We start from the raw sequence: 17,335 nt of genomic DNA on the forward strand, positions 1-17,335 counted from the left end.
CAGGCTGCTGGGGGCGGGGGGGGAGACGTGCCCTATGGGACATGCTGCATGGGATGCCAGGCTGCTGAGGGCGGAGGGGAGACGTGCCCTATGGGACACACTGCATGAGATGCCAGGCTGCTGCATGGGGGAGGACATGCCACAGGGGATGCACTGCATGGGATGCCAGGCTGCTGGGGGGGGGGGAGGATGTGCCACACAGGGTGCCCTGCACGGGGCAATGGGCTGCTGCAGGAGCGGGCTGGCACAGAGGCTGCATCCCAGCATGCAGACACACAGGACTCCTGGACACGGGACTCCCGCCTCTGTCCCTGCGGGCAGCTGCGGGAAGGGCAGCACGCGCTGAGCGCCCCCAGCCAGCTCCCACCCAGCAGCTCCAGCCCCCGGGAGCAAGTCTGCAGACAGGCAGCCCAAGGGGAACCATGGGCGGCTCCACCTGGTGCTGCTGCAGGATCTCCAGCTGGCTCGGCTCTGCCTCACATCCTCCCGCACCTCCACCCCAGGCTGCCCCAGGCCTTCCCCGGCCACTGCCTGTCCCAGGCTGCATGGGGCCCTCTTCCCATCCCTCCTGCTTCATGTAATGCAACCTTGCCAGCTTCCTCCTGCCCACCCCAGGGCTGCCCTGGAGACGCCACAGCTTCCCCTGCCCCTGCCTGTCCTTCCCTGCTCCCCTGTGACCTCAGGGTGTCCCAGACATCTCCAGCACGAGGAGAACCAGCTGCCATCCCCAGCATCTTTCCTCGCGTGGTGGCCTAGCAGGGCTCTGGATTGCTTCAGGTGCCTGCCCAGGTCTCACCACCGGGCACAGCCATCACCACCTCCCCTTGTAGCCCCAGAAGCGCTGAACCCGCAGCTCCCCCACTCCACTCCAGCACGGGGGCACCCTGAACCAGCAGCTGCCACGCTCGCCCTGGGGCACCCCTCCATCCATGCTGGCACAACAACACCTTCACGGCAGCACCCTGCCCGCAGCCTGGCCTCCCCCAGCCCCACGCACCCCCTGCCCCGGCGGCATCGCCCCGCGCCCCCCTCCCCGGGCGCCTTCCCCCCCCCAGACCACACTGTCCTTGCAGTCCTTGCATTCCAGACGTCTCAGCACTTTCGCTGCCCAGAGATAATATTCACAGCGAGCAGACGTTTGCGTCAGTGTCAGATACGTCTCAATGCCACCGTGCCCCAGGCGGCGTGCAGCGGGCAGATGGGCTGGGCTCGCAGGCAGGCACCCACGGCAGAGCCCCCTGAGCAGCCGGCCCGCCACACGCCCCACGGCCATGCTGCTCCTGCTGCACCTGCTGCCAGCCCTGCTGCCCCCCGCCGCCCTGGCCGGCTGCACCGGCGCTGGCGCTGACCGGCAGCTCATCCTGGCCAAGGTCCGGGCACGGGTGCTGGAGCATCTGAGCCCCCCTGCGCCCCAGGCAGCACCCCAGCAGGAAGGGAAGAGGGTGCATCGGCGAGATGTCCTGGAGACCCCAGAAGTCCCACATGAAGAGTTGGAGGACACCTCCCAGGTGATCCTCTTCCCTTCCACAGGTGAGAAGCCCCTGTGGGGATGGAGCGGGCAGAAAGGCTAAGCTGGGGTGGTGGGCCAGGGCACTAGGGATGCAGCAGGACTGCAATGCTGGTGTGAGACAGAGGGAGAAGAAGCAGGAAAGCCAGGCTGGGACATGGGGATGGCTGAGACTGGATAGAGAGCCGTGAGGCAGAAGAGGAAGGTAAGCAGGGGTAGGCAGATCACCCCAGGACACCAGCAGCGAGAGAGGCAGAGGACAGGTGAGGGGCACAAGAGGCAGGCGAGGGTGCTGAGAGCCGGGCAGCCTGAGGACTGCCTGAGTCTGGTGGGATGCAGAGAGATGGGGAGAGATGAGGAGCGAGCAGGGCAGGATGCTAGGGAACAGGGCAGGACACTAAGGGACAGGGGCAGGACGCTAAGGGATGAGGATAGGATGGAAAGGGATGGCGGCAGGATAGTAGGGCATGGGGTAGCCCTCATGGGTCAGCCCAGGGCGCAGACGGACAGGGCTGGCCTCCCGCCGGGGCTCGGCCTGCCCTGGCGCCGGGGAGCTGCTCGCTACCCAGCCCTGGCAGCTCCCCCGTGCTGGGGCAGGTCTTGCTGCTTGGCCACGAGTGGGAGGCAGAGCAGCCTCCCCTTTGGGGCAGCAACCCGCACAGGGCACACTGGGACCCTCTCTCCACCCCACGGCCCAGGGGCAGCCTCAGGCAGCCTCTACCCATCTTCAGTCTTGCTCCGCAGCCCACAGGGTGACAGGAGCCACTCTGAAAGCTGCCAGCGGCCGCGGTCCCCCACAGACCGCAGGGAGACGGGGACCCTGCCCACGCGCCCTTGCCACGCAGCCCGAGCACCCGGCCACGGGCGCTTCGCTCCGCCTGCCCGAGCCGGCTCGCGGCCCGCGAGGCCGGGGAGGCTCCAGCCACGGTGGAGCCGAACGCGGCCGCGGGGAGCCGAGCGCTCCACGGGGGCCGGCGGCACCCGCGCGGCCCGCGGGCACGGAGCTCTTCCCGGGGCGCCGGAGCGGCGCCGGGCCGTGCAGTAGCTGCCGCGCGGCGCTAGATGTCAGCTGCCCCGCGCCCCGCTGCAGCCGGGCAGCCCCCGGGCACCGCCGCCGGCCCCCGCCGCACGCCAGGGCGCGGGGCTGCCGCCGCCGCTCGGCCGCGCGCCCCGAGCTGCTGCAGGAGCCTTTTCCCCCTTGCAGACGTGCCCTGCGAGCCCACGCAGCCGGACAAGCTGCTGGAGGAAGAAGGGATTTTCACCTACCTCTTCCAGCCGTCCCCCCACATCCTCAGCCGCGCCGTGACGTCAGCCCAGCTCTGGTTTTACACCGGCCCCGCAGCTGCCCGCAACCACTCGGCTCCAGACGTGCTGACCCTGTCGCCGCAGGGCCGCGTGCCCGTGGTGGCCACGGCGGTGCAGGCGCCCGACCACTGGACGGTGTTTCACTTCGCGCCCGCCTTGCTGTCCCACGTCGCACAGCCGCTCTTCGTGCTGCTGGTGCGCTGCCCCGGCTGCCCCTGCCTGGCCGACGGGGAGAAGATGCCCTTCCTGGTGGCCACCACGCAGGCCAAGGGTGGCGAGCGGACTCGCCGCTCCGCCGTGCCCTGGTCCCCGGCTGCCCTCGGCCTGCTGCAGCGCCCGTCGGAGGACGTGGCCGCCCACACCAACTGCCGCCGGGCCTCCCTCAACATCTCCTTCGAGGAGCTGGGCTGGGACAACTGGATCGTGCACCCCAGCAGCTTCGTCTTCCACTACTGCCACGGCAGCTGCTCCGAAGGCCACGGCCTGAGCCACCGGCTGGGGGTCCAGCTCTGCTGCGCCGCCCTGCCGGGCACCATGCGCTCGCTGCGCGTCCGCACCACCTCCGACGGCGGCTACTCCTTCAAGTATGAGACTGTGCCCAACATCCTGGCCCAGGACTGCACCTGCGTGTAGCGCCCAGCTGGGCCCCACGCCAGGGGTGCCCCCCCACCCCCACCCCAGCCTGCCCCACGGCACCCCGCAGCCCTGCCCCAGCCCCCCAGCAGACGATGATCCTGTCCAGGGTGACGGAGGAGTCACAGGAGCCCTGCTCCATGCTGCAGTGCCAGCCCTGCTCAGGGATGGGGATGGGGATGGGGACAGGGACGAGGCAGGCACCCTGAGCGCCCTGCCCCACGGTGCCCCACACGACCCAGCGTTTCAGCGCTCCTGCTGCTGGGGCATCCTTGGCCACACCACGTGGGCCAGCATGCCGGGGACCAGGACGGGCGCAGCCTTCTGCAGAGGAGCTGGCAGACATATACCCCCGGCCAAAGGAGGGCTGGCCTCTCCAACCAGCTCATCCCGCATTTCTTCCCGCCCACTCCTCCCCCTGCACTTTGACCCCCCAAATAAGACTGAAGTGTGCAAACAGGTCCCACTCCTGCTGCTTAGTGCAAAGCAGCCCAAAGGTATCAGGGCACCAGGGGCACGGTTGGTGGTGGCACCTGCAGCATCCCACGGGCTGCCCGTGTGGAGTTGGCAGCGAAGCCCTCACAAGCCTCATCCCAGGGGCTCAAGGAGGAGTGGGAGCCACCCAAGAAATCCCACTTGGCTCCCTGCAGGCCCCGGCCGGGCACGCGGGGCTGGAGAGCCGTGGGGTCGCTCCCACCAGCAGCCTGCCAGCCCAAGCTTCGCGGTCCCTACGGGTTTCGGGCACGGAAGTTGCCCCCATGCTCCAGCAAGAGGCAGGCAGGGCCAGCTCGCGGCAGGGCAGGCAGACGCAGGGCTGGGGACAGGGGACAGCGCGCGCCGCGGCAGGCGAGGCTGGGATCCTGCGCAGGTACGGGCGGCGCTGCAAGCAGGCGCTCTTTGAGCAGCAGAACCTGCTCGAAAGATTAACGGGATGAGTGAAATAAACCTGTTTTTCTTTATAAAAACCTCAAAATGCAAAGCGAGTGGCTGTGCAGTGGGATGCAAGCTCCCGGAGGCGTTTGGTCAGAGGGAGGGAGGGAGGGATCGGCCAGCGCCGCCCCAGCTGCGCGCGACGGGCCTTCGGCCGGCGGCAGCAGAGCGCGCTCCGGCTGGACGCGGCCCGGCTCCCACGCGGGGCCGTCCGCCCTCGGCAACGCCGCGGCGCGCCTGGAGTCCCCCGGCTCCCCACGGGGGCAGCTCTGCCCCCCGCTCACCCCGTGGCCGGCACGCTCCGCGCTCCCCGGAGCCCGCAAGTGCCTCTGCCGCTCTCAGGCTTTCCGCCCCGGATCTGTCGCTTCCCTCCTCCGCAGGGCCCGGGAGCCTGCGGCGTTCGGCCCGGCCCCGAATCGGCTCCACGCGGCGTGAGGCAGCGCCGGCCCGGATCCGGCGCCGGGACGAGGAGAGCAGGGTCCCGTCCCTTCCCGGCAGCGGGGCCTGCCAGATCGGGAGCCCCCTCGCAGGGCCCCGGGGCCGGGATCGGGATCGGGACGCGAAGGAAGGCGGACGGAGCTTTCCGGCCCCCTGGCCCCGAGGGAAGGCGGCCGCGGCCCGGCCGACCCGCGGGGGCTGCCCGGTAGGAGCCGCCTCCGCGCGGCGGGAACGCCCCGGTCGGCCCGGGCCGAAACGGGAGGCGGCGAGGAACCAGCGCGGAGCCGGCAGCTGTGGGGCCCTGCCCGGCCCCGGCCCGGCGCTTCCTCCGGGCCATGGTGCCCGCCCCGAGCCCCTCCGCGCAGGATTCCCTTCCCACCCCTTCCTCCCAGAGGACCGGATACAGAAGTTCAGTACAAAACGTCTCCAGGTTTTACTGAAAATATATATTAAAAAAAAAAAAAAAAGGAAAAAAAAAGTCACAGTCACTTGAGTACAAAACAAAGCTACAGAGCCCCCGCGTGACCCCGGCCGAGATGACCGGGAAGGCCCCGCCGGCCCCCGGCGCTGGGGGCACCGTGCCCCGCCGGCCCGCCCCGCGCCCCCCGCGCAGCCCCCGCGGCCCGAGCTGCCCGAGCAGCGGCCGCCACCACCCTCAGCGGCGCGTCCGCACGCGGCACGGCCCCCCCCCAGCCCCGCCGCCGCCACTGGCCCGGGGCCCCGGGGGGCCTGGCGCGGCCCCCGCCACGCACGGCTCCCGCTGGGGGCGGCCGGTCCGGCGCAGCGCAAACCCCTTCCCCGAGGAAAGCAGCTTCCAGCCTGTCCCAGCCCGGGGCCGACACAGCCGCAGGCCGTCGCCCCCTCCCGCGCCCGCGCAACCTCTTTGCGCCCCCCCCCAAAAACGGAAAGGCCCACGGAGAGGGGAAGGCGAGCCTCCCTCGGCAGGGACCCCCGGGAGGAAAGAGGGCGGCTGCACGGCGGCCCGCGCCCTCCTTCCCCGCGGCACGGGCCCCCGCTCGCCGCCGGGCCGCCGGGACCGCTCCCCCCGGCCGGGATCGGGATCGGGCCGCCGCCGCCCCACCGCCCTCACGCCAGCTCAGCCCCAGCCCGCGGTTCGGCCCGGCCAGCCAGACCCCGCACGGCTGCGGCTCCGGGGCCGCTGCCCCACGGCCCGGGGGACGCGTGGGCAGCACCAGCGTCTCGGCCGCGGCCCGCGCGCGCGCGCAGCGCCCCGGGGCCTGCACGGCCGGCGGGCGAGGGCCAGCGCAGCAGGGCACGGGGAGGCGCGAGCGGGAGCCGCGCTGCGACTGGGCGGAGAGGGAAGTGGGGCACAGAGAGGGAAGGTGCAGGCCTCGAGCAGGAGTCAGGGGCAGAGCATAGAAATGCCAGGGTACACACTGACAAGTTTATAAAAACGTACAAAAATAAGATATTCCCTTTTTTAAAAAATTAAGGGCGGCGAAGGAATGTTCCCCATGACCCCTTCCCCATCCCTGCCCACCGGGACGAGGGACGCCCCCAGGCAGCCCCGCGGGAGAGAACCTCCGTCCCCAGCCCCGCTCGCTGCGTCGCAGGGGCGGCCGCTCCGGGTGACAACTCCATGGCCCCAGAGGTGCCACGCCGCACTCACAGCCCTGCAGGGAGCAGAACGCACGTTAACACCCGTCCCCAAAGCCACCTCCCGAGGCAGCCCCCTGCCCCCTGTCCCCAAAGCCACCTCCCCAGGCAGCCCCCTGACCCTGTCCCCAAAGCCACCTCCCGAGGCAGCCCCCCGCCCCCCGTCCCCAAAGCCACCTCCCAAGGCAGCCCCCCGCCCCTGTCCCCAAAGCCACCTCCCCAGGCAGCCCCCCACCCTGCACAGGGAGCCGGCGCTGCCCAGCCGCCTGCCCCACACCTGCCCGCCCCACACCTGCCCACCCCAGACCGCCCGCCGGCCCCCCGCCCCGCGGCGAGGTGTAGCCCAGCTCCTCGGGCGACTCGGGACCCGCCCGGCCAGCGCCACCTCCCCAGCTCACCCGTGGCTTTCTCGCAGACGGCTCCCTCCTTCTCGTGGGCGAAGTTGAGGCGGTTCTGCTCAGCGGCGATGCCGTTGGCCTCCGGGCTGCTGCTGCGGGACGGGCTGGCAGTCTCCAGCGGCGGGTTGAGGTGGAAGGCCATCTCCAGGTGCTCCTGGGCCAGGCGGAGGTGCTTGCGCAGCCTGTCCAGCTCGTGCTCCGGGGGAGCGCCAGCCAGGGCGAAGCGCTCCGTCGCCGAGGTGGCCAAGGTCTCCCCGTAGTCCAGCTTGCCGTTGGGCAGCGAGGCTTTCAGGGGCTCCTTCTTCAGCGAGTGGTAGGTGGGGGGCGCACTGGGAGCTTTCTTGGCATACTGCAGCCCGGGCCTGGTGTCGTCAAGGTGCATGGGATCGTCCGGCTGGCTCAGCGCGTCCCGGATGCGGCCCACGCCGAGGTGCACGAGCTCGCAGAGGTTGAGGAATAGGCAGAGCCCGCTGACCGCGTACATGATGAGCAGGAAAATCGTCTTCTCGGTGGGGCGGGAGACAAAGCAGTCGACAGTGTGAGGGCAGGGGCTGCGGCTGCACACGTAGGACGGGCTCACCTCGAAGTGGTACAGCATATACTGCCCGAAGAGGAAGGCCATCTCCAGCAACGAGCGGCACAGCAAGTGCAGCACGTAGGCACGCATCAGCCCATCCTGCTTGATGCGGCGCCGGCCATCGTGTTTTTCCCCACCCTCTGTGCTTTTCTCCTTCTCCACCTCGATCTCCTCAAAAATCATGGGGTCTTCTTCATTATCATCCTCTGCCTCTTCATAGTCCCGCCCGGCTCCCCGGCGCACGACTGGCATGCGTGCCCGACGGCCCACCGGAGCCCGGCGCCGCGTGTTCTCCGGCATCCGGGCAATGCGGTGCATGGCAAAGCCCAGGTACAGCACTGACGGCGTGGCCACCATGATGATCTGAAAGATCCAGAAGCGGACGTGGGAGAGTGGGGCAAAGGCGTCGTAGCACACGTTCTCGCAGCCAGGCTGCTGCGTGTTGCACACGAACTTGCTCTGCTCGTCGTAGTAGATGGACTCCCCCCCAACAGCCGTCAGCACGATCCGGAAGACAATGAGGACAGTGAGCCAGATCTTGCCCACAAAGGTTGAGTGGTTGTTGATCTCCTCCAGGAGCCGTGTCAGGAAACTCCAGCTCATCCTGGCCAAGCAGTTGGCTCAAACCCTGTGGGGAAGGGCAGGCAATAAGCCACGGAGAAAATCCAAATACGCTGTGCCTGGCCCCCAAAACCACAAGCCTCCACCTCAGACCCGCACCTCCATCTCTCCTTCTCCCAGCAGCAGCATCCCTGCCCTTACCCACCAGACCCACAGACACATTCCCGAGTCAGGATTCCTCTCCTAAAACCATAGCAGCTCCAGAGGCATCTCAGCTCCAGGCAGAAACAAAGAGCCTAGAGGCCGGGGGCCCAAGTCAGTCCCTCTCCCTGCTCCCCATAAGATCTGGCTCGCTGGCTGCCCCTTGCCAAGCACCTCCTCCACACGCTTGTGTTTCACGCCCTGTTCCATCCCCGTCAGCCAGGTAGGCAGAGGGGCCGAGGCAGCAGGGACCCATCAGCAGGGGAAAGGCTGGGCTGGTCACCTCCGGTCCCATCCCATGCGGGACAAATCTAGGGGAAGAGTCAGCTGCAGCCCGGGTAAACAAGGGAGCTCTCCAGCCTCCGGTGGAGCCAGCCAGGGAGGGCGAGGGGACAGCCTCCTCTTCCTCTTCCTTCCCGCTGGAGCCAGCGTGCCGCAGCAACCATCTGCCACCTGGTCCTGGGAAGGTCCCCGACCAGCACCATGCTCTGGGCCAGGACCTGTGTCCTGCCATGGGGGGTGGTTTCTGCTCCTCCAGGGGAGCACAGGTCCCTTGAGCTGGGCAACCCAGGGTGGACACGGCCAGTGCCTTGCGGCACCTACCGCCCCTCTCGCCCAGCACCACACTCGGCCCCTCTGCTCCCTTGAGCCTGCTGTCCCCTGAGCCCAGACGAACCAAACCTCAGTGCTGTGCCCCCCCACCCCTAGAGCCTCCAGCTGACCTCCATCCCTCAAAATCAATATAAGCCCCCCCGAGTCCACTCCTCATATGCCCCGCTGCTACAGCGGATGCTAGCTGCACCTCCTCCTTGCACCTCCTGCCTCCAAGCCTCAGCCCGGCTCCAACCAGGTAGCCCTTTGGGAGGCCAGTCTCAGAGAGGCTCCCAGGCTCAGATCACACCACAATCCTATGACAAACCCACATTCGGCACCATCCAAACTTACAGAGGAAGCACAGCGTGAGGAACAGAGACCAATGGCGAGGGGCAACACGAGGCAGCGGAGGAATTGCACAAAGTACAAGAGAAGCAGCTGACACCAGAGGTCAGGGAGGAAATTACAAGCAAAGCACTACAGCTTCTGGCTAAATAGAGGAGAAGACGCAAGAGGAGACACCCCATCGCCACCCCCGGTTTCAGCAGCTTACGTGTGAGCTGATGCAAGGGGAGCAGGTGGCAGGGCTGCCCAGAGGGAGAGGGCAGAGTCGGGCACGGGGAGCGGCAGAGAGGATGTGCCACGTACCACCGCGGAGCCCCGTGCCTCCTCCCGGCCTCGCCTGTCCTCAGGCCAGCCCCGTCCCCGCACCTCCAGCCAGGGCAGGTCTCTGCGGGTGATTTCTCCCACTGCACTTATGCCGCTATTGTTCTGCTCCAGCTCCTCTGCCGGAGCCTCGTTCCAGAGTAAGAGGACCTTTCTGACTTAGCTCAAGCTGCCTCCCCCAGCAAACCTCACCTAAACAGAAAAGCTCCTCCTAGCACAAGCATCCACATGGGTCTCAGCTCCCACTGAGGACCTGGTGCTCAGTCCAGAGCCTGCCAAGCAGCAGGAGGTGGCCGGGGGTGGGTGGGGAACGCTGTGCAGGCTGGCACTAGGGCTCTGCCTGGCACCAAGGTTCTGCCACCAGCCCTGAGCACCAGGGCACCAAACCCAGCCCCCAGGGCCACCAGCCTCTTTGTTGTCAAGCTCCTTTTAACACATGGCTGCCTCAGCCCCGGGGCAGGCTCTGCCCAGTCCTTGGTGCCAGGCGCTCCCTCCCAGGCCTCCACTAAACCCAGGGTGCTTTGTGCCCGTCCTTGCCTGGCAGCAGCACAACGCCCTGGTCCCAGGGTACAAGGCTGGAGCAGCAGACGAGACCAGGCAGACAAGGGACCAGGGGGCCAGGCAGCCCCTGGAGCTGGCAAGCACACACAGACAGGCCCTGGCCCATCAGCCAGGGGCACGTGGGCCAGGTGCAGGTCAGGAGCACCATGGTCCACCCCGATGCGGGCACAGTCCCCTTTCCCCCTGCCCGGGGCAGGCCCCCTGCCGGGATCAGCTAACAGGGGTCCAGCCCTCGGCCGATGGGGCTGAGTCACCCACTGGCTCCCGGCCACACTGAGTCAGGACCAGCACCACATGCCTCGACCGGGCCCAGCACCTACATCCCCAGCCCCCCCGGCCCCAGATGACCCCAGCCCAGCCTGCCTGAGGCCCCCAGCGCCACCAACCCTGGCCTGCCCTACCAGAGCCCCTAGCTCCCCAGCTCTTGACCTCCAGCCTCTGCCTTTCCAGGAACCCGCCCCACTGCCCCCTGCCTGCCCGGGGGCCCCCGACCCATCAATCCCAGCCCCCCCGACCCCTCCCCACCGACAGCAGCTTTTCCGGGGCCCGCAGCCCCACCGCCCACCGCCTTCCCGGGGCCCGCTGCCCCCCGGCCCCGGCCAGCCCCCCGCGCCCCAACGACCCCTGCCCGCCCAGGGCCCCCGCCGTCCCGCCGCCGTCGTCCCGTCCCGCCCCGCCCGTGCCCGTGCCCGTGCCCGTGCCCGTGCCGCCGGCCGGCCCCACTCACGGCGCGCCGGGACGAGCGGCTCCCGCCGGCGGCGGCGGCGGCGGCGGCGGACAAAGCGGCGGGGCGGCGCGCGGCCGCCTCCCGCCGAACAAAGGGGCCCGGGGCCGCCCCGCCCCGCGCCCGCCCGCCGCCCGCACCGCACCGCACCGCGCCGCCGCTACGCACCGCACCGCCCGCCGGCAGCCGCGCAACTTCGCGCAGAGTTCGCGCACCGCCCGCCCGCCGCTGCCGCCGGCGGGGGTGACTCACCGCCCGGGCGGGCCTTTCCCGCTGCCCGTGCGGGGACCCCCCCGCCGGGGCCGAGGCCGGAGCCGGAGCCGAGGCCGCTCTCGGCCGCCGCCCCGGGGCCAGCTCCTTGCCGGCGCGGCGCGGCGCGGCGCGGCGGGGGGCGGCGCGGGCTCCCCGGCGGCGCGGCAGCGGCCGCCCCGGGACGGAGCGCTCGCGGCGGCCCCGGCTGGCGCTGAGTCGGGGCCCGTGCCCGGGGGGGCGGGACAGCAGCGTACCTGGCGCGGCGAGGCCCGGGCCTGCTGCTGGGAGCCCAAACTAACGCAGCTCTGGGTGGGGGCTATTGGCCCGGGGGAAGTTTTGCAAGCGGTCATGAGCTGCGGCGGCTTGCGAGGCCGCTCTGGAGCCACCGCGTTTGCTACCCGACACGTGCCTCTAGGCAGAGGCCAAGCCTGGCCAAAACAAACTGAAGCATCGCTTTTATCAGCAAGATAAGGAGTGACACACTGCTGGCCTGCAGTCTCGGCGGAGCCCCTGAAACCCATTAGTCTCCTGGAGGCTGCTCCCTGCCCTGAGCAGCCCCATTCAGCTCCTAATGGCCCAGGCACATTCCTATCTGGCTTTCCTCCTCCTCCTTTTGCCCCCAGGTAACTCATTCACTCCTACAGTGCCAGGACCCTGCATAGGTGTGAAACTGAGGCTTCCTGGCCGCGGTAGGAAAATACTCCAAATCATTCTTGCGGCAGCGTCCTCCAAAGGCGCTGGCTCAGCCCACAAGACGTCAGGAACGGTAGCACCCTTCAGCGCTCCGCATGGACGGCCCTGGCAGACGCTTGGCCATACAGGGAGAGGAAGGAGCCAACACTCTAGAAAATGCAATCCTGCACAATAACCTCCAGCCCTCAAAACAATAAATTTTTCCTCACTGGGTCTCCCCATGAAGGTGAAGAGAGAGGAGACAGAGAAAAGAAGGGATCTAATAGCACTACAGGAGAGGTAGCACCAGACATATTGGGAACACGGAGGAAAATAAAGTGCCCTGACCCCTGCTTCATACCGCTCAGGAAGCCTGGCTCACTTTGGTCCTCCTAACACTGATTGTCATCCCCCAGGCCCGGTCCTTCTGTGGGACCAGGGCTGAGTATGCAGCACCCCCAGATGTGCCCTTAGAGAGCCACTAGTGCTCCTCAGCAAGCACCACCAGAGCCACCCTGAGACAGGTTTTCTTCCTTCATGGGCAACATCAATGTTGCAGAACCTGCTCTCCAAGGCCAGAGCTGAGGCCCTGCAACAGCAGAACAGGCTTTGAGTCACCACCCTGAGTGGTGGACTGTCCCTCCATTACATCACAGCCACTCACTTTCTGTGCTGCTAAAATTGGCACTAGAGGGTTTTTTTTGGAGTTATGTATGTATGGATCCCTACACCATGCCAAACCCACTCATGCTTCTTAGGAAGAGCAGCCTCCCTTTCTTTGCTCTGAGGTGGTGATGATGTACACTTTAGGCCCACAGGGCTGCCTTGTGCAATGCAGATGGTGGAGAGCTGGTGTCCTCATGAACACAAGGAAATGCTGCTTCTCTCCTCTGAAATATGTGCTCCCGTCTGCAAAACAGTTCCCATGAGTAGGCACTGGTGGGGAAAGCGCCTCCACCCACCTCCCACAGGCAACGCTGATCTGCCAGCCTTCCCCTGCAAGATAGACAACCACTGAGCTCAAGGGGACAGGGTCACAGATTACAGAACAAGGCACCTTGTCACTAGACATGCAGGTCATCTGAGTCCTTACTTATCCTGCCTGCCTGGCTAGGCCAGGCCACACTTCTCTCCTTCCTCCAAAACCCCATCATCTGATGGAGCTGCCACAAGGTGAGATGAAGACCCAGGGAGACGAGGGATAAGGCAGAGTCTCAGCAGACAGAGGGGAGCATCACCTTCCCACCACCTTTTCCCCCAAAGAGCAGGCCCGTGCAGGATGCAGGGATGGAGCAGCCTGGGCTGAGCTGCTCCTGCCATGCTGGAGTGGCAATACGCCCCGGGGGGGTTCCCACAGCTGGCCACGGCCTGCCACAGCCTCCTGCCACCATGGAATAGGGCCCCGCCAGGAGGGCGTGCACAGGACAGGTTGCGCGTGCCACGCGGCAGCAGCCGGCACAGGGAACAGGCTGTGCTCCTGTGGTCAGGCAAGCAGAAGTGCATGAGGGGTGAGGCTGTGCAGCTAGAGCAAAGCGCGGGACGGGAAGCGCGGCGGCTGCTTCCTGTGTGGGTTTTCAGTTATTCTGGGCCCACTGAGTAACGGCAGCCCTGGCGGTTCCAGTGCCTGTTTTACTGAGTCAGCAAGTGCCAGCACGGCGCAGTCCAGCCATCCTGCATAGCCTAGGCACCTGCTTGATGCTCTCACACAGGAGAGCACGGGAAGAGGCCAACAGGGCAAGCAACTCTAGGGAAACTTGGTGGGTGCTGCAGCCTGACCTGGGTGCTTGTGCACAAGAGGAAGAGGGAAGGATACCAATTTGGGCGCTCTTACTCAATCCTTCCTTCCTCCCACCTTCCCTAGGTCCCCCCCAAGACAACAACTTCTATCTCCACTCCTTCAGCAGTGCTGAGGAAAAGCTGCAGCTGGAGGAATGGGATTTTGTCCAGACTATGTAAAAGCACTTTCCATTTAATTACGCCATCACGCATGCAACTGCAACGTTAACATTTCTGGGAAGGGAAATACTTGTTGCAGATCCAGCAACAGATGCTTTAGGAGCAACCCTGAGCACAGCCTGCTCCCCAGATGAGAAGAGGCAGGCTGAGACAGATAAAGCGAAAGAGCACGCAGAGCACAGAAATTCAAGTTTATATATAGATACAGGAAAGCGTTCAGGCCCAGGGCTGGGGAAGAGGACCACAGCACAGTGCAGGGCCTGGGGCAGCTGCCAGCTGAACCCTGCGACGAGGCACAGAGAGGCAGGAGTCGGGTACGGTGACCTGGGGCACTGTGGGCACAAGCGCAGGGGCTTGGGGGAAATGAGCAGCAGTGCTCTGGGTCTTCTGAAATTCTCTGTATGCATCTTGCTGTTGACAGGTAGTTAAAGGAGCTTGGGGTTTTCTATCACCACTAGTTTTCAAGCATTCCCAAGTCCTGTCTCCAGCCTAGCTTCACATCCAGGCAGCCTAGCAGTTTGCCAGCGGTAAAGTTCCTGGGTGATCCTTTAAGTTCTGATGTTTAGTGTTGTAAGAACAACCCCCCACAGGATGAAACTTGTGTTCAAAGAGCCTGAACTGCTTAGACATTCCAGACTGAGGACATTGCACTCACAGTGATGCTATCTGGACGTAGTGGCAGGAACTTTCTGCAGCACAAGCTGAGCCCATGGAACAGAGTGCTCTGGAGCAGAGCTTGCCCTGGGTGTCCTCAAGAGATCAAGCTCAGATGTCCGTAATTGGCATTACTGTGCTTCTCTCAATCTGGCCATCAGTTTCAGAGCTCTCCTGTTTCTCCTAGCTAAGGTGCCCTGTACTTCCTCAGGGTCTCATCTCAAGCTTGCAATGTCCAAGCACAGACCAGAAACATCACCCTTTCTCCCTGGGGCAGAGGGCAAAATCACCAGCACATGGAGCAGGGAAAGGAAGGCACTGGGCAAAGGCCATTACACATCCTCATCCTTCCAACATCAGCTGAGGCTGACAGAGCCAAGGCGTTCATCTCAGGCAGGAAGGATGTGCAAGACCAACAGCCTTGTGGGGTCCTGCTCAGAAATGCATGCTTATTTTGCAGAGGAAATAGGAGCACAGTCATCAACCACAAAACCAGAATCAGCCCCAAATCATTAAATCTGCGGGGCACAGCCCAGAGCCGGAACAAGCGTGTGCTGTGCAGAGCAAGGCAGGGCAGCTGCACAGCACAGAGGGAGCTAGGGGAGCTGGTAATCAGGGAGATAGTGGTGAGGGGGAGTAGAGAGGGAGGTATATGCGCAGAGATAAGGAAAGCTCTAGCTATTGGGGGAGCATCCACTCCTGGGACAGGCACTGGAGTTCAGTAGGGAACATGGCAATTGCTTCCACAAGCAGCTCTGTGCACTGTGCTCAGCCAACACACTCCGATGGAGGCAGCTGCTGGGACCTCACCTCTGGATCCTGCCTCAGCTGTAGGAGACCAGGGTGCCAGGGTGATCTCCAAGGTGTCGGTGGACCAAGGACAGCTCTGAGAGCCTCCCAGCCCGCAGCTGCCTCATGCAGAGCTGCCAGACTTGGCTGTACCCCCAGGAGAGCACCAGACCCAGCACACCTGTTGATAGCTGCCTCATTTTCCTCTAATCTCTAGGGCAGGATGGCTCAGCATTGCTGCAACTACCTCTGCCTCCGGGGACGGTCACAGTTTGGCAGATGGCAGGGCAGGTGGCCTGAGGTGTGTTTGCTTCGGTTGAGGAAAGGAGCCCGCCAGTCTGGCGTTTGCAGTGGGGCAAGGAAGGGGCAAGCCAGCTCCACCCTCGCTGAGCAGGGCTGGAGACAGGCAGCACACGTCCTAGTTCAGTTAAGCCCAAGCAGCAAACACAGATTAAACAAATCATCTGGCACTGGGACAGGGAGCAGACAGCTCTATTAGGGACTGTTTGTCCTGATACAGGACAGCTCCGCAGTTAGTTTAATAACCTTCTGATAAAAGGCAGAGGCACGCTCCGTTGCAGGAGGCACAAAGGGCAATGAATGTCCCTTGTAACACAACCCACTACAGTGAAAGGCCAGAAGACAGGGACCACAGAGGGGGTTATACAGCACAGCCCCTGCTCACCTACCTCCTGCCAGCACCTTCTTCCACATCCTGTGTGCCATCTTCTGCCAGCATCTCGAGATCGTTCACAGCACTGAAGCCTTGCCTGCATTTGCTGCTTTTCCCTTCTGGACCAGGATGGAGAGCAGTGCAAAGGGAAGGCGCTTGCACAAGCCCTTGGCCGTTGCTCTGTGAGCTGGGTGAGGAGTACTGGCACCTAGAGAAGGGATGAAGCTGGACAGGCAGGTGTCCTTTGCTACTGCACGGCCCCCTTCTGCAGGGGTTGAAATGAACTTCAGGCTAGCAGAGATAATCTGCCAGAACTGAACAACCAGTCCCTTCCAGTCATGCAGTTTAAAGAAGGCTACTTTAGCTAAATATAATGCAAGGGAGTTGACTCTAACCCACAGGCTACGTATGCTCAAGGCAGCACTGCTGTAAAGTGCAGAGAACAGTGCAGGAAGCACTGAAAGAGCTCAATTTGTGACTAAAGCATTAGAAAATATTTTCAGCACCTGGGTTGGACAGTAAAGTAAGGCAAGGCTGGTATGTCCCTGGGAAATAGGGGTTGTAGAAATGGACACCGCAAAGCTTGAGCCCACAGCTGCCTCAGGCTTCCTGCAGCCATTCTCCACGGCCCTGGAGTCCAGCAGCCATGGACTAAGGTCATCTCAGGCCCTGCAACCTGTTCAGCTCCAGGCATCTCAAGAAAAATCTGCTCCAGGTAGATGTTGGTGCAGAAATACTGAGATCCAGGCTCAACCTGCTCAGTACTGAGTACAGGAGACAAATACATCCAGCAAAACAGACAGGCAGGAGATGGGGGGAAGACCTATAGTGCCAGAGATGAGAGACCGCATGCTCAGAGCTGTGACAAGTAGAAGACATCTGCAGCTAATTGAACAGATATCACTCATCTCTACAAACCCTGGCTCTTCTGCATCTCCGCAGTCCTTGCTCTAGTGCAGCAATCAGTTGGGCTGCCTCTAGTGCTGGAGCAAAGGAGCGTGTTGGGGAAACACCTTGCCAGTGGAATAAGGCCAATTAATCCCATCGCTAGGTCCAGCGTGAAGAGCTCCCAGCAGCATGTTCATGCTCACAGAGTAACTACAAAGGGACTAATCTGCAATAACCAGAAAAAAATCCTAAGGGAAAACAAAGTAAGTGCTTCATTAAGAGGCAGCAGGCAGACAGGCTGTGCAGCCCAGTAGGCTGCACAGGCTAAAGCTGAGCTTCCCCTCTCTGTAGATGAAGGAATGCAGAAGAGCAGGGAGCTGTCACTGAGACTAGGGTGCTGGTGCTGGTGCTGAGCTGAAGGCAGAGGCTTTCAAAGACATGGCAAAGAGCAGAAGCAAATATGAGTAGTTACTTCTATAGTAAAAACCAGGAATGGTCTGAGAACAGCTATGGACAAACAAGGAGCTGACATCTTCGCTTTGCTGGGCCCCTCAATGCATACCCAGACTCAAGTGCCACAATGCAAAGGTACAACTTGGCCAAGATGAAAACAGCAAGCTCCAGTGATGACTTTTCTCTGGGGATCAGCATACGCAGAAGGAATATCAACAAGCTAGTCTGGTAACTCCAACTTTGACTTTTGCCCTTTATGAAAAATGCAGTTATGAAAGGGTAAGAC

At 64.0% G+C, this 17,335-nt stretch overlaps 2 protein-coding genes across 5 annotated transcripts; one reads left to right on the forward strand and one right to left on the reverse strand.

The window, feature by feature from the left end:
• The first annotated feature begins 1,271 nt into the window (after positions 1–1,271).
• On the forward strand, positions 1,272–4,405 carry INHA (inhibin subunit alpha). The gene is made up of 2 exons (XM_062579392.1): positions 1,272–1,530; positions 2,712–4,405. The coding sequence occupies exons 1-2, from the start codon at positions 1,272–1,274 to the stop codon at positions 3,443–3,445; spliced, it is 993 nt and encodes a 330-aa protein (XP_062435376.1). The 3' UTR covers positions 3,446–4,405.
• Positions 4,406–6,075: 1,670 nt separating this feature from the next.
• LOC134141979 (gap junction gamma-1 protein-like) lies at positions 6,076–15,779 on the reverse strand. Of its 4 annotated transcripts, none has more exons than XM_062578631.1 (3): positions 15,725–15,779; positions 6,829–8,033; positions 6,076–6,447 (listed from the first exon to the last, which is right to left on the reverse strand). In XM_062578631.1, exons 2-3 carry the CDS (start codon positions 8,006–8,008, stop codon positions 6,440–6,442), a joined length of 1,188 nt encoding a protein of 395 aa, XP_062434615.1. In that variant the 5' UTR covers positions 8,009–8,033; positions 15,725–15,779; the 3' UTR covers positions 6,076–6,439. The 4 variants fall into 4 exon arrangements, with proteins under 4 accessions (XP_062434615.1, XP_062434614.1, XP_062434611.1 ...); XM_062578630.1 differs by lacking the exon at positions 15,725–15,779 and adding an exon at positions 10,965–10,983; XM_062578627.1 differs by lacking the exon at positions 15,725–15,779 and adding an exon at positions 10,716–10,761.
• Between the last annotated feature and the right edge of the window lie 1,556 nt (positions 15,780–17,335).

This window comes from Rhea pennata, chromosome 6 (assembly GCF_028389875.1).
Source record: "Rhea pennata isolate bPtePen1 chromosome 6, bPtePen1.pri, whole genome shotgun sequence".
Classification (NCBI taxonomy): domain Eukaryota; kingdom Metazoa; phylum Chordata; class Aves; order Rheiformes; family Rheidae; genus Rhea; species Rhea pennata.